Consider the following 24,651-nt stretch of genomic DNA (forward strand, 5'->3'; position numbering starts at 1 on the left):
ACTTTCTCCATCATCTTGGCACTTAGCCCCCTGTGCAACAGCCTTAAGTAAACCCTCCTTGGAAACAGAAATTATATACTGGGGTCTGCTTCCACTTTTTAGTGGCATGATAATAACACTTTCCACATAAACTAAACACATAACACATAAAACATCTATAGAGCATTTGCTGTTAAATGTTGGGCAAAAGAGCAAGAGAGAATGTCTATCTTTCTCTTGAAACAAGACAACCAAGCTACTCATAATATTTTCAGGCTTACATATCTTCCATATATTAGAAATGTGATTTTAATCTCATAAAATTTTAATTTCTACTTAATCACTCAACAGGTTAAGCGATTCATTAAATACCCCTATTGTATAGTTAAATAGTGTGTATTGTTGATGGCATAAAAAATCCCAAATAAAAAATTTTTAATCATCAGACTCCAATGGTCAGAGAAAAGGAGATCAAGCTATTTCTCTCCACCATGAAATACCACACAGCTGATTTAAGGCTTCGGTATCCAGAAATCAAGGGGGAATAACAGGTAATAAGTACATTTTGAAAAATATTTTAAAATTTATTTTCTATTAGATTTTTAACCAAAATTAAAATTTGTATTTTCTATGGGGGAAAATGTGCATAAAATCCTACTCTGATTCCTCATTGTGACAAAGAGATACTCTTAGGTTCCTGAAGGCTATACCAGGAAGACATAAGCTTTGGCATCTTCTATCAAGATTACAAGGTTTTAAATACAATCCCAGCGATAAAGTAAGTCTGCTACTATCTCAGAACCAAGCAGTTATGTTTATTGCCACTAGGTGGGCTTCTACGGGATTTAGTTCTTTGGTTACAGCAACCTATGAAAGAAAAATTAAATGTATCTCTTAGATCCATGTGGTCCCCTTCAGCAGGGATTTGTGGTTGGGTGTTGGAAAGTGGGGCAGGGAGTGCTGATAATCACACTTTTTTTTTTAGCTCATTTACAATGTCAGCTGTTGGTGCTCTAAATCTTATCTGGTCAACTTAATTGGCATCATTAAAAGAAGTGAATCACATCAATACCAATATTTTCACAATAAAAGAAAAGAGAAACTAAGTTGAACTGCTTTTTCTCCTGTAAGGGATTCATGTCTTCTTATCCTGTGTGATTCTTGTCCACGTTCTTCAAAAGAACCTCCAAAGAGGATCTGAAAATTTGTGTCTTCCTCAAAGTCCTCCCATTTCATGAGTTACTAGTGCAACATTTTGCCAATCCACCTGTTATCTCACACTTGGAACTATACTAGTGGCCTGTCTACCTTTCCAATCACACATTTTCTGGATGATATCTCCTATGCTACTTCTTGTGTGTTATTCACAACTGGAAATAAGATGAAGCCTACTTGTTCTTATACTACATCTTTCCACTAGCCTTTGGGTCACCTCCAATTTTGATTTTTTTGCCTTTTGATGCTTCAAGATACACAAATATACCACATCAGCAAGAGAACATTAGGGTTAAAAAAAATGAGTTTTTGTTTTAGAGAACAGTTTGGGTTCATTGTGGGAGTGAGGATGACAAAAATGCCAACATAATCTTAACCTGCACCATTAAATGATCATGAGAAACAATAACCTTCTTGTATTCTATGCTGTGCCTAGAACACTACATGCATTTGTGTTGCCACATGCTAAGAGGGACATAGACAAAAGTGGAGTATAATCAGAGAAGTCTCTCTTACAGGTCCATATCCTTCTGTATATGCTTCTGGGATCCAAGGCAACTCCTAGATTATAAACTTTACCTTTATTCTTTGGACTCCAGAGACCAGCCTACCTGTTCTTGTTCTCACCTGCTAACATCTGTTCTTCCACTGGGCTTTTTCTCCTTTCTGACTCACTCTTTTTTTTTTAATATATATTTTTTTCTGACTCACTCTTGAATGGAATGGATTTTCACAGTTTTTGCTTTGATTTCCTATTCTTGAAACACACACACACACATACACACACACTTTTTTTTTCTCCCAAATTTAGGAAGATTTTACAACTAGTAACTATAGGAAAATAAACAAGGGTAAAAACAACAAACATTTGCTGTAGGACCATGACTCTTCTAACTCAATTCAACAGTCTACCATCTTTGTAAGGTTCTGTGCTAGACACTCGGAAAAGGCAAAATGACACAGTTTTTGCCCTCAAGGAGCTTACATTCTATTTGAGGCTATATCAAGTACAATGGTATGTAAATAGAGAGTAATCTGAGAAGGGGGAGAGGAATAACACCACTGTTCTTGTCTTGAGAAAAGCCATCTTAGATATATTAGCCACATCTGACAGAATGACCAAGATGTTAGGGAATCTGGAACCCATATCATATGAGGAAGAGTTGACAATTAGAAGATCTAGGGATGTTTAGCTTAAAAAAGAGAGAACCGTACTAGCTGTCATCAAATATTTGGAAGGCTGTCACAATGTAATTTGTTTTGTACTGATCCATAGGGCAGAACTAGGACAACTGAATACAGGTATATCCCATTTTATTGTGCTTTGAAGATATTGCATTTTTTACAAATTGAAGGCTTGTGGTAACTCTGCATTGAGTAAGTTTATCATTTTATTATCTGTGAGTAAGTTACCATTTTTCTAACAGCATGTGCTCAAATTGTGTCTCTGTGTCACATTTTGGTAATTTTCACAATATTTCAAACTTTTCCATTATTATTATTATATCAATGATATTTAATTGTGATTATTTTGGGGTTCTATAAACCACACCCATAGAAGATGGTGAACTTAATTGATAAATGATGTGTGTACTGACTGCTTCACCAACTGACTGGCTTCATCTCTCTCCCTCTCCTTGGGCCTACCTTTTCCCTCAGACACAACAATATTGAAATTAGGTCATTTAATAACCCTACAATAACCTTTAAATGTTCAAATGAAAGGAAGAGTAAATTGATGGTGCAAACTTCATTGTTTTATTTTAAGAAGTTGCCACAGTCACCTCAGCCTTCAGCAACCACCACCCCAGTCAGTCAGCAGCCATCAACATTAAGGCAAGATGCTCCACGAGCAAAAAGATTACAACCCCCTGAAGGTTCAGATGATGCTTAGCACTTTTTAGCAATAAAGTATTTTTTAAATAAGGTATGCACATTTTTTTAGACATAATACTATTGCACATTTAATAGACTACATCATAGTTTAAACATAACTTTTATATGTTATATGTACTGGGAAGCCAAAAAATTAATGTGACTCACTTTATTGCAATATCTGCTTTATTGTGGTGGTCTGGAACTGAACCCGAAATATCTGAGGTATGCCTGCAGGAATTAGGTGAGGCAGATTTCAATTCAACATAAGGAAGAAATTTCTGATGATTAGAGTTTGTTAACAATGAAATAAGCTACCTTCTGAAGAAAAGCATTCCCTTTCATCAGAAATGTTCAAAGAAAATGCTGAATAGTCACAATCTTTTCTCAGAGTAATATTAATTTCCATATTGGATTGGATTTTGACGAGAAGGCTTCCTTTCAAATGCTGATTCTATGGTTCTAAGTGATTTACACAAGGTCACAGTGACAGAGCTGCCCCACTCCTGACTGAGAATACCCCAGTGTTCTTTCTATTATACCACATATGACACTTAACTCTTAATTGAGGGTAGTCCATACCCTCCATATATAATGTTTATAAAACCTTAAAAATCTTAAAAATGAGTTCTGAGGAGGCTGGGGGAGGAAGGAATGAGATACTATAATATTTTAGAAGGTAGAATTTTAATGTTTCATTAGCTTTTGATTTCTGTTAATTAAAAACTATTCCCAACGACCAAATTTTGTAACAACCAAAATTTTATTTTAGTATCTAGCCTCCTCGACTTTACCCTTAAGAAAATCAAGATGCCATGTGACATTGCTTCACTTATTAGTCATCTTATAATAACATTTTAAATATGAAAACTATAATTGAAATAAGCTGGCAACAGACATTTCAAAATGCTACCACTCAATATTAAGTACTCTAAGCAATGCTAAATCCAAAAGTAGGTGCATAAACTACTTATCAGAATACTTCTGATAAAAAAATCGTTAGACTACATGAAATAATACATAGTGAAATAAGCAGAACTAGAAGAACAATATGTACAATGACCATAACGATGTAAATTAAAAAAAAACAACACAAAAAAGTCAGATTAAAAGAAATGACCAATATTGTTTCCAGAGAATTAACTGATGATGAAATAGACCTTCCTCTTGTTAGTAGGAGAAATTGGGGGAACCAGGGGTGTGGAATGTTGTAAAGATTATAAGGGTTATTGTGTTGATTCATTTGCTTTGCCATTTTTCTCTGTGATATGAGAGGATTCCCTGTTGGAGGATTGGGATATAGAATGAGGACAGGGGAGGAAGAGAATATGTAGTAAAGAAAAAATCCAACTATCTTGAAATAACCATACCTTCTGCTTTTGAAGTACTTGGATTATTGATTTCTATGATTCTCCCAGGTTCATTTCTCTGTTCTCTTCCTACAGGGCCCTTTCCTGCAGTAAAGGAGGATAAACGTGATGCATATACAACTGGATCTTAATGATGAATCCCCTGAAGTAGAAGCATGCATTCAAATCTACACTATTTGAAGTTATAATTATGTAAAATACAATTGGTTTTAGCTCCCTGCAAATATGCAGTGGGAATCTGAATACTTTGTTCACACTAAATGGGAACCAACTTTACACATCCTTGAATAAAATGCTCATACTATAAAATAATTTAATAGTCATTGAAATAAAAAAAATTTATATACTAAGGCAGCTCACTAAGCAAAACACACTGGGAACACAGAGATATTTTAAGCTCAGCATCAAGGCAGAAAGCAAGTAATAACTGATAACTTTTGGGCCATTCATTGGGAATTCAAATAAAATGAGATAATAATTTAGAGCTTGAAGGGGTCTTAGAGGTCATCCACTGCCACCTTTTCATTTTAGAGAAAAGGAGACTAAGGTCCTCAGTGGAAGCGACTTGCTCAAGGTCACAGAGGCAATTTTATCCCAGGTCTGGTGACTTCAAATCCAGTATTCTTTCCATTATACCACAATATCTCTTGTCATACCAATTAATTAGTAATCAAAATATTCTTGACTGGGGAAAAAAAAAGAATTGTGATATATTCCCTTACCAGAGAACCCGGAATAATGGAATGTTTAAGCTAAAAGGAGCCTTAAAGACATCGAGACCAAGCACAACTTTGGACAGGTAAGAGAGAGGAAGTCCAAAGAGATGGAGTCACCTGGTTTTGGTGGCACAGCTAGCAGTGGCTAAAGGGTACTCTATTTTATGCTTCATTGAAATTGAAAATAAGGCCCAACTTCTAAAAAAAAGTTACTTACTAGAAACTATATTTAATTTTACTATATATTATTTTATTTTTTTCTACATAATAGTAGTATTTTGGAATTGGAAGGGATTTCAGAGGCCTCAGATTCCTACCTATTCTTGAACAAGAAATCTCCTCTACAACATCCCTGCCCTAGGATTACTCAGGCGAGTAGAGAGAGACTCACTACTTAGTCACTATACTTCTTTGTTTTTTTTTTTTTAATCATTACACTTCTAAGCCAACTCTAATTGTTTTTCTTTACACTGAGCCTAAATCTGCCTCTGAAACTTCCACCCATCTCGAGTGCCAGACTTCCAAAATTAAGCAGAGTGAGTTCAGCCTTTGTGTTCTGGCTTGCAAAAATAATTTTAGATCCCAATTCTGTCATATGATATATTAACTATCCCTCCATGGTTTGTTTCATTTGCAGATTTGATAGTATGATATCATCTAAGCCTTTATCTAAGTTTCTGATGAAAATTCTGAATATCATGGCAAGCATGCCATTAGACACTCACTTCCAAGATAACATCAAATAACTAATGATTATTCTTTGGCTCTGATCATTCAATCAGTTCCAGATCCATCTTGCTATATGTAAGCAGCCTAATACATCAGAAAGTGTACCAAAAAGGGGAGTCACAGAAACTGAGTTTAAATCCCAGCTATGCCACTTATTAACTTGGGGAAGTAACTTAACCTCGCTAGGGTTCAATTTCCTCATCTATAAAATGACAGCATTGCACTAGATAAGTTTGTGAGTGCCTTGTAGTTCTAGATCTGAGTTAGGGGTTTTTATTTAGAAGTTATTATTGGAAGTTCATTTGATGTTAAATCTTTAAGAGGTAGTATGGTGTGAAGGATCAGGCAATGGACTTGAGGCTGGGAAGGCCTGGGGCCTATGGTAACCCTGGGCATGTCAAGAACCTCTCTTAGTCTTACACTTCCTTATCTGTAAAATGAGGGGGTTTGACCAGATGACCCTCTAAGGTTCCTTCCAGTTCTAAATCCATAGTCCAATGATAATACAATCTAGTCTGCACCTCTCCCTTTTGTCCATATGGATAGCAAGAAAGACTTTGTTAAATGGCTTGCTGAAATTCAGATATGCTACAATATTTTCCAAATCTACCAATTTAGCAAAAAAGACTGACAAAAAAAGATCAAGATCACCGTGAGAACACTAAACCTGATGAAGCTGGCCCCATGACACTATCCTTTCTAAATGTTCTCAAAACATCTCTTTAATAATATATTATGAAACTCTGCCAGGAATTGAAGTCAGGTTCACGAGTCTATAGTTTGCAGATTTCACCCTCTTCTCTTTTTGGGAAAATAGGAGCATTCGACCTTCTCCATGATTCTTCTGACCACTGAGCTGACAACAGCTCAGTAATCACATCTCTTAGTACTCTGAGTACCCAAACAATGTAGTTTGGCTCAGTTTGGACACTTAGGATCGGTTAAGTGTTCTCTACCCCCACCAATGAAACCACAAAAACTTATTATTAGTAAATGGGAAAATAATGCTAAAATTTTTACTTGTATTTATATGTACATCAACACTATTTGCACACGACATGTGTCATTGGTGTATGTATATCTTCCACCTAAGTAGATGTAATTTCATGCCTTCTGATCCCTTGTAATTCTTATTTATGTCTTCCCATAAACCCCTAATTTGTCAGTCTTCTATCTATCCAACATAACTTGTGGCTTTCTATTGCTTCTTCTTCTTTTTTTTTGAGGCAATTGGGGTAAAGTGAGTTGCCCATGGTCACAGAGCTAGTAACTATCAAGTGTCTGAGGCCACATTTGAACTCAGGTCCTTCTGACTCCAAGGCTAGAGTTCTATCCACTGTGCCACCTAGCTGCCCCTCTATTGCTTCTTAAAAACAAACAAACAAACCAAAAAAGCCACATGCATTTATATCCTATTCCTTTCACCATTTATTCACTTTGAATAAAATACTTCTATCTTCATTTAACTTCCAATACCTATCTCTGTTCTGTATCAGCCATATTGGTTATGATCCAAAACAGGTCATCCCTTACATCCATACCCAAATCACTGAAAAAGTTTTAGTATCTAGAATATTTAGACTTGGGGACCATAATTCCTATGGTCAACCTGATCTTTTTGGCGTGGCCACTTTGGCTATAGGGCATAGTTATGGTGTGCCCACTATTGTTGTTTGTCCTTCATTCTTTTCTTTTCTTTTCTTTTTTTTTTTAAGTGAAGCAATTGGGGTTTAGTGACTTGCCCAGGGTCACACAGCTAGTAAGTGTCAAGTGTTTGGTTTGAGGCCGGATTTGAACTCAGGTCCTCCTGACTTCAGGGCCGGTGCTCTATCCACTGCGCCACCTAGCTGCCCCATAATTAAACAATCTTTATATTATAATACTACTACAAAGGTCAAGGAGGAAATATTAAAGTACTTACGGGTGATGAGTATGTAAAGTATTGGACTACAATTACATTACCAATATCGACTCTGCTGCTTAACTCACTGTTTTGCAAATATATATATACACATACATATACATATATATAGATAGTTTTAATACTTTTTCAGCAATTTAAGTCATTACCATCATCATTATAAGAAAGTATTTATCAAATACCTACTAAACACATGGAAAGGTGATATACTCTCTGTATAAGCAAAGTTAGCTCCTAACCTGCTCACAGAAGAAAATTTTCATTACGAGTACACATTTTAAAAATAAAATAAAGTTGTGGATTGGTTATATCAGGACCCTCACCCCAAGACCATTCCTCTTTTTACTCTTCTCTTTTTTTACTATTAGGAGACACCTTGATTTCCTGAGCTAAGGCCAGCAAGCAAGCTGTGCCCTGAGTGTGGCATAACAACAATCCTTTGCACTAAACTTCTGGATGAACTCTATTGCAGCCAAATCGAAGAACTGGCTCAAACCACCCCCAGGTTGTTCCTAAGCTCAGATAAGCACCCATAGGAAACACGTTCCAGTCATGAAGCCCTGCTACGAATAAGACTTTTTGTCACTAGGCAAACCCGCCTCATTGTTGCTGTTACACTTTACTGCCTGGTTCTTTGGCTAGCTACAACTACGTGTATCAAGGCTTAGCCTCACTGCCATGGGTCTCATCAGTCTTAGAAGATACCCTAGCACATGTGTTTAGTTTCCCACCTCCAACAGAATAAAGAAGGCTTTTTGCCTATAACTTCTGTGAGCTATTTGGCTTTATTTTATTTTTCAGAATTAACAGTTGGCGTATGACCTCTGTGGCTTTTTGGTCAGAGTTGACAGTTGGTAACCTCTGTGGCTCTTTGGTCATTTATTTTTAGAGTTTGACAGTTAAGAATCTAATTTCATATTTTTAAAATAAATACTCAATGATAAATTAGTTAAGTAAGTATTGTTCATGTGTGGTAGTCTTTTAAATTAACGGTGTGCTCTCTCACCTGAAGTGTGTGGCTCTTCAGCCACTGCACTCAATATCTTGTCATCTGTTCCCCCTAATGACTTAGGATATGACTGCTTTGAGGTAATTGCATCACTCTTTGGTGTCACCACAGCATATCGAAGCAGCTCTTCATATTCACTCTACAAGAAAGCAGTCACAAATAACATTAAGATATGATTGTGATTTAAACATTTGTTTTTAGAGAAAAGAGTCTTCTACCTCAATATGTTAAAATGACATTTATGATAAGATTTTTCATTAATCATCAGGGCTATATCATAGTAAATAAATTTCCTTTGTAGAAAAACAAATTTTATCTATAAAACCACCCTAACTTTCCTATGAAACAGAGTCCTGCATTTCTGAACACTTATATCATGCCAATTTAATGACGGTGCAACCTAGACATTGTCCAAGAGTGCTCTATATAGAAGTGACTTATCTACAACTTGTCAACTGCTGTGGCTGTCATTACAACACAGAAAGGGAATGAATCCACTTGTGTTCCATACTGCCGTGAGTGAAGCCAAGTTGTCCTCTCTTTTTAAAGAAATTTTTTAAAAATTTATTTTGTTAGATATTTCCCAATTAAATGTAAAAATTTTTTAAAATAATCATTTAAAAAAAATTGAGTTCCAAATTTTCTCTCTTCTTCCTATCCCTCTCTACTCCTTAAGGGCAAGGAATTTGATTTCAATTATACAAATCATGCAAAACATTTCCATATTAGCTGCCTTATCTTTTTAATCAAAGTAGAAAATCTCTTGAATATGAAATTTAAGAGCTATGAAATTTTACTTTGTATGAAGTGAACCTGACAGCTATTTCAATGCCTCGACTCAATTCCCTGCAGAAGTGAACCAAAAAGAGACAGTCAAAAATTGATTTAAAGAGTGCAAATTGGCTTTAGAGTACACAACTTATTTGGCAACCTGAACTATCTGCGATAGTCAAAGAACCAGAAAGACAAAATAGGTCTCTGATAAATTGAAATAGGTGTCACAAAATCTAAGCACTTAACTAAAAGAAGACCCTCAGGTGCTGACTCAGAGCCTGCTTATTTTTAAACTTATAAATACTAATCTGGCAAGCTTGACTATGTCATTGGCAAATTTATGGCAGACTAGAAGCAGTGAGGGCAACAGGAAGCAGACTGTTATAAACAGGCACTTAAAAAAGGAGGATGAAGTAATAATTCAAGGGATGATACAGAAAAACTTAAAAGGAATGTGACCTGTAAAAATTAAAGCAGTTTGGGTAATTTAGTATACAGGCAAGGAACTCTCCATATATCCTCATGGCTCCTGAAGGTACCACTGTATTATAGCAGATTACAATAAAATTCATATTAATAATAACCCTAAGTCCTCAAGAAAAGTTTAAAGCAGGAAAGTATGTAATTCACTTTAGAAATATTTCCATAAAAAAGGTTTGATATTTGCTTTTAATATTTTAAAACAATATAAAAAAGATTTACTTATATGAAATGGCCCATTTTAAACAATGCCAGATAAAGTATTATTATGTTATAGGAATGTAGTTTCTGAGGAAGGAATTTGGAGATGGAGGCGCATAAGGAATCAGAAATCTCCTCTACATCATCTCTAGGAAGAGGTCATCTAGCTTCTATTGAAGACTTCCAGAAAAGGGAAACTGACTTCTGAGGCAGCTCATTCTACTTTTAGACATCTTTCATTCATTACTGGTAAATTTGTCCTTCTATCAAGCCTAAATCTATAGCTCCCACCCATTTTTTCCTAATTCTGTCCTCTAGGGCTAAGTAGTATAAACCTAATCCCTCTTCCACATGACAACCCTTCAAATATTTGAAGACAGCAATGATCTCCCCATCAAAGCTTCTCTTTTTCAGACTATACATCTCTACCTTCTTCAACTGATCCCAATATGGCACAGGATGGTTTCCAGTCCCTCACTATCTTGGCTAGTCTCTTCTGAAAACACTTTAATTTGTCAAAGTTCTTCTTAAAATAATAATAATAATGATGATAGCTAACAATTATATAACACTTACTATGTGGGAGGCACTGTGCTAAGTACCTTATAATTATTATCTCTTTTGATCCAAATCACAACCTGGGAGGTAGGTGCTGTTATTAGCCCCATTTTACAGATGGGAAAACTGAGGCAAACAGAGGTCAAGTGACTTGCCCAGGGTCACACAGGTGGTAAATTCCTGAGGATCGATTTGAACTCAGGTGTTCTTGACTCCAGGCCCAGCACTCTATCAACTGCACCACCAAGCTACCTTGAAATGTTCCTAGTCAGAATTGAAAACAATAAATATTCCATAGCTGATTCCACCAGGGCAGAGTTTAGTCACCTCCTTGATTAGAGAAAATATGTTTCTACGGGTAAAGCCTAATCTTAGCTTTTTTGTGCTGGCACGTCAAAATGTTAATTCTTATTGAACTTAGACTCCATTAAATTTTCCCAGGCCCATAAGAGGGCTTCTGGACTGTAGAGATCTCTTTGAAGGTTATGATTTATTTTGGAACAGTGATAAGGAAAGTGGTATGCAGAATTATGAGGTATTACACATTGAATGGAATTCATAAGGCACAGAATACCATGATTCAATAAATGAGCTAGCATTTTAACTTTTTGAAGCTAAGGAGTACTAGATTCTCATACCCTTTAGCTTTCTCAAGCATTTAGGTATATATAACAATTTACTAGATTCCCCCCAAAACCAAGTCACCACCACTGAAATTGACTAGAACCTTCCAAGAAGACTGGCTACTCACACTGTGTAATTAATTGATCTATGGGTGTCAATAAAACTACTTCGTCTTCTATCTGGTCTCCTAGTTCACTGGTTCTCAACTTCTACAATTAGAGATCCCTTCTTTCCTGTTAAAGTGACTTTGCTGCCTATGAAGGTGAAATAGGCCTGAAATTTATAAGTCACTTAAGCTTTAGTGAGAACAAAGTACTTAGATTCTTTCCAGCCAAATAGGAAGATGAACAAAGGAAGAAGGCTCTGTTTATGCAACACTTTATTTTCCTCATAACGACCTAATGAAGGAGGTAGTACAGGTGGTATTAGCCCAATTTCACTGACAAAGAAACTGAGGCCCAAGGAGGTGAAATGACTTACCAGAAAGAAATGCAATGAAAAACTGTGAAGTAAAAACATTATTCTGAGTAGGCCTCATGCACAGTTCAAGTTTAACTTTACCATTTCATTAAATTGTTCAATAACACAGGTCTATCTTCCTACCATTTTCCAAATATTCAAATCAACAATAGCAACCAAGAGAATAATTTCAATTTCCCAAAGACCTTTCTATAGCTCTTGTTCATTTTACAGGGCCAATGGGGACTCCTCCCCACATATTTGTAACCAAGTCTATGCATTTGTAGAAGCTACAAAACCTACATGCTACACTGGGATAAATGTACAACGATAAAAGTGGTTCCTTTTCAAATTCTATTTTGATGTTGTTTTTATTGGTGCCACTGAGGCACAAATCTATATTTAGAAATTTAGAAAAGTAAAATATTTTACATAAAGTCACATCCTCCATAGTCAATGTATATGATCTCTCTACTGGATCCAGTGTCCTAGACAGCAGAATGTGTTGAATGTCATAGCAACAGAGATCAGAATGTAAAACTAGAATACTCTTAGAATTTGTGACATCACAATTTTGAGCTATTTGGCATTTTTATGATTTTCATTTGCCCTAAAAGCCAAAGCAGCATTTTTGACAGAGCTAAATACTATGTTCTTATAAATTTGTTTCCATATAATGTACTATAATATCTCAGGACTCTTGAATCAATCAACAAGCATTAGGTGCCTGCTATGTGCCAGGTACTGTGCTAGGTTTTCCCAATATCAGTTTAAGCCCCTAAAGAGGGAGAGAGGAGAAGTAATGCTGTTTTCTGAAAAATAAAAATACCCCACAGATATGAAGTTTAATGGGTAATTTACTGAGCTACAAATTATAGTAGTGGATAAAGCTCTATTGAGGTAGACTAAACCAGAACTCAAACTCATTTGGATCAAAGAATTTAGAAGGTAGGTGAATTTTCCATCTTTTTAGGGATTTGTGGCTTAATGAAGGCAAGGCAAAAAATGTTCATGTGCTAAAAGTCAATGAGGTAAATTAGATTTTATGTGTAAATGAACATAGTACTTTGAATATACCCAAGAGGACTCCCTTCCCACCTTAGCTTGCTGGGGTTTCTTTTCCTGCCTGTAAATGATGACTTTCTCTCTTTTCAGAAGAAAAATGTGGTGAATTGAGGATTCCTGACTTCTTCAAGGAAGCTGGAGTAGAGTCACCATCAGAGGTTCATTCAATAAACATAAAGATAAAAACAAGACACAGTTCCTTCCCTCAGAGACCTAGAAATCAAGTGGGGGAGATGAGACTCCTACATAAATAAGTATAGACTAAGTAGAATGTGAGGGGTATACAGGAGAAGGACAAGAAAAATACTATGTCAGATTCACATGGGTAGAGGTCCTTCTTGGCTGGAGAGATGTGACAGATATCAGGCGAGGCCCTTCACATGTGCCTATCCTCACCAATGAAACGAAAGAATTTTTAAAAGTAGGGATAGGAGAAGAGAGCAACAGGTCAGACAACCTCACACACACACAGCTACTTGGCTATAAGAAGGTAGCCATGCCTTGGAGGGCTTTGAACACAAGGGAAAGGAGTTTGTATTATACTAGGCAGACAGTAAGAAGGTAGGTAAGGCTCTGTCATTTCTGTATTGTTCATTAGAAAGATTACCTTGGCAGCATTATAAATATGAAAGTGAGGAAGTGGGGAAGAACTATTGGAAGAAAAAAGACTCTTGATATTGATCAAGCAAAAGGTAATTAAGGCCTGAATTATAGAAGTAACAGTGGGAAGAAGGGGACAGATAACAATATTGCTGAGTTAGAATGGAATCAACATATTCCCCTGCACCTCTTTTTCACACATGCCTGCTTTTCTCCCTCCTGTTTTAAAAAGGGCAACAGTTTCTCCTGGATGAATGGTAGGAGTAAAGCTCCTCCAGTGGTATACTGTAACTATACCAAATACAATACCTATTGCAAGCACAAGATGCCATGATAAAAGTATCAGGTGCTACAGTAACTTAACAGTTGGCATTTGTTGAATCTTAGAATGAACAAATTAAGCTGGCCTTCCTTCACGATTCCTATAAAAGTCATTAAAGGTTCAGATGATATTAACTCTGACCTACCTGAAGATCTGAAGAAACTGAATTGTCTGGATCACTGTCTCCTGGCAAAGCTGGAGCTGAAGCTTTCTCTTCGTCTGAGGACATCCTACACAAAACTGTAAACGAGTATATGTCAACCTTAGTTTCCTCTGTGTTTAAATAAAACATTTTCAAGTAAGTAGTAAAATTCTACATAATAATATTTATGGTCTGTTACACAGAGAGACTACCACATATAAAAAATGAAATTTTGTCAATACTAAACAAGATTGTAATTTTGTCAGTGTGGGTACTCCTTCCAGTGACACAGATCACACGCCCTCTCAAACTTAGTAAACAATTCTGAAGAGATACAGAGGTTTACTACCGAGTAATCAACCTAGTGACCTTTTGTAAAAGGTGAGGAGGGTCCTTAAATGACAGATATGGAGTTTAACATTAGGCTTATATTTGAAACTTTTCCAGCTCAGCAAGACTATTTATAGAATTAACCTGGCATAATCTTGATAATATCCATACTACAATGAGGCACCAAAGTAAGGACAGTATCAATAATAATATGATAAATAAGAAAGAAAAATTCAACACAAGAGATGACACAAGGCAATATGTAGTTAATATATAGTTAAAAGCATAGTAAAGGAACTAAGTATTCCAGTGCAGTTGAAATGGGGAGAGAGAATCTATGGGCTTTAGATGCACGACAAAGTAGAATTTAAATTGGGTCTTGGGGGATAGGTATCATCACCATCTCATCAGGAAGATCTACAGTATGTTACTTAGGATATAGACAGAGATTTCTGATTTTGTCCATTTTAATTAAGTATTCAAACAAAGAAGCCCTGAAGTAGCTAGTTCAACAAAAGTCAAAGCAGACTATCATGCCTTCTAAAATGAAAATTCAATTCATAACAGATGGCATTCATCACTAATGGTAGAAAGGAAGAGAAATTCCACATTGATACCAATCAGCAAAATTTTATACTTTACCATCAGAATAAGTAGGAGGTAGGTAGCTCCTTAAATAACCTAATTGGAACATGATTCTTTAAGGCCATTTTTTCTTATGTTGTTTTAGATCTGGGTTGGAATTTTGTAGACTCAGGTTAATATCAGAACAAGCTCCTAGAGGAAGTGAGATATCTTGTATCTTTGATGAAAAAGATGATCTTTTTCTTTAAAGGCAGTGACATATGTGATTGTTATATAGTAACTATGCAATCCTTTATTAAGCACCTATTGTATGCCAGGCACTGTGGTAAGTGATGGAGATACAAAAAAGAGGCAAAAGACAGTCCCTGCTCTAAAGGAGCTTACCATCTAATATGGAAGACAACAAGCAAACAAATATATACAAAGCAAGCTATACACAAGATAAATAAGAAATAATTAACAAAGGGAAGGCACTAGAATTAATAAGGTTTGGGAAAGCAAAAGCTGGCATTTTAGTAGGTACTTAAAGGAAGCCATTTCTGGCTTCCAGTAGGCAGTACAGAGGAAGGGGAACATTCCAGGCATGGGGGACAACCAGAGAAAATGCTAACAGTTAAGATATGGTCTCTTATTTGTGGAACATTCAGGAGGCCAGTATCACTGGATCAAAGAGTATGTGTCAAAGAGTAAGGTGTAAGAGAAGTAGAAAGGCAGGAGGGTGCTAGGTTATGAAGAACTTTGAATGCCAAACAGAGCATTTTGTGTTTGCTCCTGGAGACAACAGGAAGCCAATGGAGTTTATAGAGTAAGGGGTGACATGATTGGACCTGAGCTTTATGAAAATCACCTTAGTGGCTGACTGGAGTAAGGAGAGGTTTGAGGCAGGTAGACCCAGCAGCAGGTTATTGCAAGGCTTCAGGCATGAGGTGATGAGGGCTTGCACTAGAGTGGCAGTAGTGTCAAAGGAGAGAGAGGGACATATATACATATAAGCAATGTTGTAAAGGTGGAAATGACAGGCCTTTGCAACAGATTGGTTATAGGGGCAGGAAGAGATAGTGAGGAATCCAGGATGTCTCTGAGGTTGGGAGCCTGAGGGACTGGGAGGATGGTGTTGTCCTTTATATTAACAGGGAAGGTAGGAGGTAGGCAGAGTTCAGGGGGAAAGATAATGAGTTCCATTTGGGGCACATTGAGTTTAAGATGTCTACTAGACATCCAGTTCATGGAATTTTAAAGGCATTTGGAGATGACAGGTTGCAGGTCAAGAGTTTGGGGCAAGATAGGGAGATTTAAGAATTATCACAATAGAGGTAGTAATTAAATCCATGGGAGCTGATGAGATCCCTAAGTGAAGAAATACAGAGAGAGAAGAGGACCCAGGACAGAACCCTGATGGACATCTATGGTTAGAGGGCATGATCTGGAAAAGGATCCAGCAGAGAAGACAGAGAAGCAGCGGTCAGATAGGGACGATGAGAACCAGGAGAAGGTAAATATCCCCAAAACCTAGAAGACAGGATCAAGGAGGAGAGAGTGAGCAACAGTGACATAGGTCACAGAGAGGTCAAATAGAATGAGTATTGAGAAAAGGCCATTGGATTTGGCAACTGAGAGATCACTGGTAATTTTGGAGAAAGCAGTTTCAGTGGAATGATAGTAAGTGAACTAGCAGTGCTATTCAAACAGTGGTAAATTCTAGAGCTTCTAGTTGTGCTATGCTAAGGACACATTTTGTTCCAGACATGATTTTGCCATTTATCTGGCTGGTCATACAAATTCAGACTCTCAAAAACAGAATGGGGGTTAAGAAAAGGCAAAGGATACAGTCCTTCAACTTGAAGTTTAATCATAAGTGTTTCAGTCTCAAAACAGAGTTGTGGAAAATCAATGAGCTTTCAGTGAATCCAAAAGTCAGTATAAGAAACTTCAACTAAGGATGATGGGAATTGTTTCAAACAGTTTAACTGTATTATTATACATGTTCTTATGTCCTTTAAGAATGATGAACAAACACCTTTCATGTCTTCTACTACTGTGTTGGGAAAAGGTAAGAACCATTTTTCATAGGAACTTTGGGGGTATAAGAACACCAAATATATAAGATTAGTCTGGCAGTAGAGTGTGCATCATTACATATCTTAGTCTTGTCTTGTAAAACGGGAAAGTAATTTGTCATAGCCGTTCCTTTGAGTCACCTTAAATTATCATAGGAGGCACATATGAGAACTCTTCTGTTCTCAGTCCCCCTAGAAAAAAAAGAAAGGAAAGAAAGATGGGATCTGACTTTGTCTAGTGGAAGCCTTTCCCCTTTTTCTGAGGACAATGACTACTTCACACATTCATTCTACATGTTCAAGATCTCAGTGATTGTTTGTAGATGACTGTAATGTAATCTTTTTGTGCCCTAAGAAACAATGAAAAGATTTCAGAGAAACCTGGCAAGGACTTGTGTGAACTGATACAGATTGAAGTGAGTAGGACCAGGAGAATAATTTATATAATTACAACAATGTAAATAAAAGCAACTTTGAAAGGTTTAAGAATTCTGATCAATGCAATAACCAACCATGCTACTCATTTCTTGCACCTTGAAGGATGGGGTCAAGGTGCAAAATGATAGATTTTTGGACATAGTCAAGGTGGGAATTTGTTTTGCTTGATTATGTATTCGTTACAATGGTTTTCTTTTTCTTTTCTTCATCTTTTTTTTTAAACCTATTACTAGTCCCTTCTCCCTCCTACTGCCTATTTAAAAAAAAAAATCTTTAAAAGGACAGAAGAAAAAAAAAGAAGGCAATACAGACTAGCAAGACGGCTTTTAAAGTTACATACTGACTTATGTTAAATTTCCTTAAAAGAAAAAGAAAGGAGTAATAAAGATTTATAGTTTCAGGTACAATCCTCTTTTCTTATGCTAAGTTGCATATGGAAGTGTTCATTTTATTTGGTGTTTGCTAAGTTCAGAATAAATAATAATTTTAAAAAAATACAAAAAAAATTGATGTCCCAGTGTTTGGGGTGAGAGGACAGGGAAGGAAGTCTTCTGTTTGAAATTATCATGTATCTATCTTCTGAGGCTTGTTATTTTTTCTGTTTGGAGATGACTCTTCCCTCCAGCTTTAAAGTCAGGAAATTTAAAGATTACAGCAACAGATTTTTTTTTCACAGATTCTTCTTGTGTTTCTGATTACTATGTATCCTGTTTTAGAAACTAAGTAGATTTCATACTCATTTTCACCTGGCATAGTTTTATCTCAAAAAAAAAAAAAAGTCTAACAACCATAATTTTCAACAAGTCTCTGATCCCTTCCATTAGAAAACACATCAAAGCTCATTTGGCCCACTGTCAAATTTCTTTACAAAGTAGTTTTTAGGGGGCATCTAGGTGATGCACTGGAGATCTCTGGCCTTGGAGTCAGGAGGACCTGAGTTCAAATCCATCCTCAGACACTAGACACTTACTAGCTGCGTGACCCTGGGCAAGTCACTTAACCCCAACTGCCTCACTAAAAAAAAAAAAAAGTAGTTTTTAGTTGATATGTCTTCATTTCCACTCTACCTACTCATACAGTCAAAATGATAAAAGGGACCTCAGTAGCTATCTAGTTCAACCCATATCTGAAGGAAATTCCTTTATAACATACCTGACAGGTGATCATTCAGTCTTCCCAGAGAACTCCACTAAGGTGGTATCAGTGAAAATGAAAAAGAGAACCCAGAAGCAAGAGACACAGGAGACTTAAAGTAGATTGGATTTGGGAGTGGCATTAGGTAGAGAGGAGCGCAGCCCATTCCACTTTTGGACAGTTCTAATTGTTAAGGAAGTTTTTCCTGACAAACCTAAATTCGCCTCTGTTCAACTTCCCATATATTGCTCCTCGTTCTTCCCTTTGGGGCCAAACAGAGTAAATCTAATCCCTCTTTTACATGAGGATCCTCTGAATATATAAAGACAGCTGTCATTTCTTTCCTGAGTCTTTTTTAGCTTTAAAGTGCTCAATTCATTCAATCAAATCTCTTTTTTTTCCACTGAATATAACTTTAATGATGGTACACAACATAGGATTCTATGCTTTTTCCCCTACCGCGGGGGGCATTGGGACGAGGAATGCGAATAGGGCATGAGATCCCTAGTACAGGAAAATAGGTTAGGGATGTGGGTTCCCTGGTGGTGGAACTCCTGGCTGAGAACGAAGATTCATGGCTTTTCACTTCATTCCTCGAAGGCCGTGTAGACCATGAGGTCTACTACATGGCTGCTGTAACCTTACTGTTCATCATATGAGGAAATGAGCTTGACAAAATGGTCCTTGAGACTAATACCAGTGCCAGCAACAAAGGCAGGAAAGCGAGTGTCATTGTTAAAATCACTGGATACAACCTGATTCTCTGTGTTGCCCAAGATGCTCTTCAAGAGTCCTTGGATGTTTGTGTTGCCAGTTTCTTGATATCATCATATTTGGCAGATTTCTCCAGGCAGCAGGTTAGATTCACAACAAATATGTTGGAAGTAGGAACATGGAAGGTCCTGCCTGTGAGCTTCTCATTCAGCTCAAAGAATGACTTTGCCCACAGCCTTAGAGGCATCGGTGGAGGCAGATGATGTTTTGGGTAATGGTGTACGCATCATGCCAGAAATTGCCAGAGGGGTCATCTACAAAATGTTTTCTGGGTATAGTAATGGCATGACTGTAGTCATGAGTCCTTCTGCAATGCCAAACTTGTCAATGACCTTGACCAGGGGGGTCAAGCAGTTGGTAGTGCAGATAATACTACTGACAATTATAAGGGAATTATCCTATTTCTCATGGTTTGCTCCCATCAGGAACACAGGGGAATTAGCAGAAGGTGCAGAGACAATGACACACTTTGCTCCACCCTTCAAGTGAGCACCAGCTTTTTCCATACTGGTAAAGACATCAGTGGACTCTACTATATACTGGGCTCCAGCATTTCATCACTTAATATTGGCAGTTATATTCCTGGAGATAGTAATGGCTTTTCCAATGATTACCAGTTTCACTCTGCCTTGACAGTACCCTTGAACTTTCCATGAGTGGAATCACATTGGAACATATGAACCCTGTAGCTGAGGTCCCTGATGGCCACAATGTCCATTCTGCCTGAGGTGAATAAAGCTCTGGTTACTAGTTGCCCAATGAAGCTGAATCCATTGATTCTGACCTTCACCATCTTCTCTCAGGGATGTGTCTATAGTAGCAGATCTTGGTACTGAGTTTTGGAGAAGAGCTGAGAGCCTCAACCAATTCTCCTATGAAAACCTATAACAATCTGGCTTCTATCTACCAAAAGTGAGAGTCTTCCAGAATTCACCAATTACTCCGAAATCTTCCAAAGTCTTTTGCTTCCATTTCATTTGACTTTTCTATAGTAACTAACGCTAGTTCTTGAGTAGTCCTTCCCTGGTTCTTCCTCCTTTTTCTCCCTCTTAAATGTAGCTGTTTTGCTGGTAAACTCTCCATTCTATTTTAATTCAATAAACAATATCTCTTGTATCTGTGTCCTTTTCATTTTCATGGCAACTACTCTTGTTCTGGCCCTCACTGCCTTTCATTAGGATTACTGCAAAGTTACTTCACTTTCAGCAGAATCCAACCTCTCAGCTCTTCTATCTACTTGACACAATATTGCCAGATTAATCTTCCTATAGCAGCACACTTCCAATCTCTTGTCCATAATGTTTCCCCAGTGTCTACCAATTAAAGGTCCAAACTCTTGAATACAGTATTCAAGGTCTTCTAAAATAAGCTTCCAGTTTTTTTTTTAAAGGCCTCATTTCCTACAACGTCTTTAAACATACACATAAACTCCAGCTAAGCTGCATTATTCATTTTACCCTAAACACATCTTATGTATTCCCCACTTCTGCCATGGTATCACCTCCCTGATGTCATGGTCCTCTTAGAGAAGAAGGGACAAACACCACCACCACCACCACCACCACCTTTGTTCATATTGTTTTTTCTGCCTGGAATGCCCTCCCTGACTGCATCTATCTAAATCCTATTTGTATTCGAAGTCCAGCTTCCATACTGCTTCTTACATGAAAACCTTCCTCTGATCTCCCTAATAGTAAAAGATCTCTTCTTTCTCTAAATCTCCAGTGCACTTGGTTTATATCTCTCATGCTACTTTGTACCATAGGCATTTGTCTACTAGCAAAATGCCTTGCTTTATCTTTTCAAAAATGAATCTCCTAGTTGATGACTCTCCTTTATGTGCCAGCTTCTCTAAACATTTGCTAATCCCCTTTTCATAAGGAAGATTAATCTGGGCAGCATGGCAGGCATTCCTGATTTCATCTTCTCCTGTCTCCTCTGTGATCTGACTCCATCAATCATTCTCTTCCTCCTTCTCTCTCTTCTCCCCTCCCTGACTCTTATCCTTTTCCTGAGTTCTTCTCTCTCTTCCCTATAAATGTTTTTTTTTTCCTATCCTAAAAAAGTCTTTCCTTTACCCTACTGTGATATCCCATGCAATGAAGGTATCATCTTTATTCCCACTGCTGATAAACTTCTAGAAAAAGCAGACTATGCTTGCTGCCCCTACTTCCTCATTACTTTACCATCCTTCAATGAAATCTGGCTGCTGCATCTATGACAAGAGAAACCACCCTCTCTGAGATCAGTAATGACCCCCTTATCACCATATCTATTGGTCTTCTTTCTACTCTCATCTTTGGCTTCTCTCTTTACAGTAATAATAGCTAACATTCATACAGCATTTACAATGTGCCAGGCATGCTAAGCCCTTTACAATTATTACCTCATTTGACTCTCACAACAACCCTGGAAAATAGATGCTATTATCTTCATTTCACAGATGAAGAAATTGAGGCAAATAGAAGATAAATGACTTTCTCAGGGTCACAAAGCTAGTTAGTGCCTGAGGCTATATTTGAACTCCAGTTTTACTCTACAGCACTCTACACACAGCTTTGTGATATCTGGGTGTCCCCAGTATCTTAACTATGAACTATTCCTTTATTGAAATTCCTCCCCTTTTTCTTCCATCCTTATGCTTCTTCGTTCTTCTACTTTTTCCGTTCATTTCTTCTGTTATTTGGGGGGGGGAGAGAGAGGCTGGTGCCACTTTAATCTATTTCTGCTCCTAAAATATAAATATTTCCCATGGTTCTGTCTTAAGACACTCTTCTCTCTTCATCCTCATCTCTCACTTGGTGATCTTACCCACTCCCATGGTTTCAATTATCTATGCACATAAACACACAGACTTAACAGACGTATCTTCACCCCACCAATCTCTTTGCTACGCCTTAGTCCCTAATTTCAAAATGCCTGCTAGATATTCTTCCAGAACCTCAAACTTAACTTGTCTAAAATGTAACTTTATCAAAGTTCTTGGTTTACAACCCAGACCTATGATTTGCTAACTGTGTGATCTTGGCTGAATCTTTAATCTCTCTTGGTCTCAGTATCCTCATCTGTATAACAGGGATAATAATAACCCTGTCTCCTAGGACTATTGTTAAGGATAAAATGATATATTGGTAAAGTGCTTTAAAAACCTTAAAGTACTATATACATGCTAGATATTACTATGGGGAGGAGAAGGAATGCAGAGTACTCACATCTTATTTACCAAGTTGCCAATACACTTATCATTGGGAAATCTCGTCATCTTGCAAAATCCAATCAGCCTAGTTACTCACACCTCATCTGCACCCTCTGCCTTTTTGAATGGAGGGCAGAGACATAAACTCCTCCATTTAAGACAGGAAGAGATCTCATTTTGCAGTCCATCTGCATTTATTTTGTATTTCTTTGACTTTTCTCTACCATGCCTGGGCACTTTCACTTTTTCTCTCTCCTTCCCCCACTCCCTATTCTGATTTTCTTTTTCTTTTTAATTTTTAAAAATTTATTTATCTTTCGTTTTAAACATTCACTTTTATAAGATTTTGAGCTCTAAAATTTTCCCTCTCTCTCCCCTCCCCCTCCCCCAGGTGGCATGCAATCTAATACAGTCAGCTTTCTTTTGTGTGCCTTCCCCCGTGAGTCTGTAAGGTCCTAAAAGGCAGGAACTATCTTTTTTTTTTTCTTTTCCAGATTTGTATCCTAAATGCCTGGCACGAAATAGGCTGTCAATAAATGATTATTGATTATGGATTATTGGGAAATGTAAGTGATGTGATATCAAAATTTTATTAAAAATACCAAAAGGAAAGAAGGAAACAAGCATTTATTAAGTGTGCCTACTATATGCCAGGCACTGTACTAAAAGCTTTATAGATATTATTTCATTTTATCCTCAAAACAATCCTGGGAGGTAGGTGCTATTATTAGGTGTAGGTGCCATTTTACAGCTGAAGAAACTGAGGTAGGCAGAGGTTAAGTGATTTGCCCAAGGCACATACCTAAGCTAGTGTCTGTTGTTACATCTGAAACTCAGGTCAATCTGGCTCCCAACCCAAAAGCTCCAACAGTGTGATTTTTCCTTACTCTATCTTAACTCCCAGACAAAGGAAAGAGAATTGTGAAAAGTGAAACTTCCACGGAGTTTTCCCTGACCCAGGAGTTCTTCTTAATTTGGGGGTCTGGGAACTTGGGTTTAAAAAAATATAGACAGACTTCACATGCATACTTGTTATTACATTGCTTGCTTTCACTATGGGTGGGATAGGGCCTGGAGGGAATGACAATTTGGAACTCAAAATTTAAAAAAAATGAATGTTAAAAATAAATAAGACAAAATGTATCTTGGTAACTTTCAATATGATTGATTTCTTTTGTAATCATGCATTTAAAAACACTATTCTGAGGTTTCGGCAGCTGCCAAAAAAGGTCCATGACACCAAAAAAAGTGAAGATTCCCAGTTCTAACCCAAGACGTAAGGAAAAAGCTAACTTCAAGACGGTCACTGAGAAATAACGAAGTTCACTAAAACAATGAACAGACTGCTACCAATGGAAAGCGCTGAAGAAGGCGGGCCCGGGGGATTTAAAGGAAACCCATCAGCTGCGAGGTGACGTCATCACCTTCCCTAAACGCGACCCTTTTACTTTACCCGGGGACCAGGTGCTGCCCCTTCCTCGCATCCAGACCGCAGCGGCGGTGACGGAGAAAGCGCTACCTCGGGTGGGTCGAAGGGCGGCACTTCCACCACACGGCAACGGAGCACCACAGCTGAACGGCGCCCGGGGAGAGCCGGGCTTTAAATCCTCCGCTACGCTCTCCGCCCCCGGCCGTATAGCCGGACAGAGTCCGCTCGGGGGCTCTGAGCCACCCACCTGCCAGCCCAGCTCGGCACCTCCAGCTTCTGATCCGACTCCCGCTCCGGCCCCGGACCCTTGTGAACTCCAGAGAAGCCCCGGCAGCAGCCACCTGACAGTTCAAACTGCTAGGCAGAGTTAAGGACGATCCTCCTGGTTGGCTCTGAGCTTTAAGTAAAATGTCGTCGGATTGGTCGGTTTGTTCAGGGGCGGTGCCTTCTCCCGTACTTTTTAACTCTTGGCCCGGCCTGAACCAATAAGGAAAGGAGGTGCGGACGCGACGGGGCGGGGTTTCGGAGTTCCCTGATCCCGAGCGTTACTAAGGAAGCTCTGAAGGGTCTTAAACGAATCTGGAGTGACCTCACTGTTGGGCATGCCCAGTTTAGTTCTTTCTTTCTTTTTTTGTTTTTTTTTTTAGGTTATACATTTGTAGTCATACG

At 37.8% G+C, this 24,651-nt stretch overlaps 1 protein-coding gene across 2 annotated transcripts in view; it reads right to left on the reverse strand.

Annotated features, from left to right (window-relative positions):
- The window catches only part of POC5 (POC5 centriolar protein), a 61,728-nt gene extending 37,375 nt beyond the window's left edge, over window positions 1-24,353 (reverse strand). The window contains exons 1-4 of one of the 2 annotated variants that reach the window (XM_027863326.1): window positions 24,230-24,353; window positions 14,043-14,137; window positions 8,812-8,953; window positions 4,440-4,523 (exon numbers count right to left, since the gene is read on the reverse strand). In XM_027863326.1, coding sequence (XP_027719127.1) covers window positions 4,440-4,523; window positions 8,812-8,953; window positions 14,043-14,126 — 310 coding nt within the window. In that variant the 5' untranslated portion in view covers window positions 14,127-14,137; window positions 24,230-24,353. Of the gene's footprint in view, window positions 1-4,439; window positions 4,524-8,811; window positions 8,954-14,042; window positions 14,138-24,006; window positions 24,080-24,229 lie in introns of those variants that run through there. The other variant, XM_027863325.1, reaches the window with a different exon arrangement.
- Between the last annotated feature and the right edge of the window lie 298 nt (window positions 24,354-24,651).

The sequence above is a fragment of the Vombatus ursinus genome, unplaced genomic scaffold (assembly GCF_900497805.2).
Source record: "Vombatus ursinus unplaced genomic scaffold, bare-nosed wombat genome assembly UNPS02014772.1, whole genome shotgun sequence".
Classification (NCBI taxonomy): domain Eukaryota; kingdom Metazoa; phylum Chordata; class Mammalia; order Diprotodontia; family Vombatidae; genus Vombatus; species Vombatus ursinus.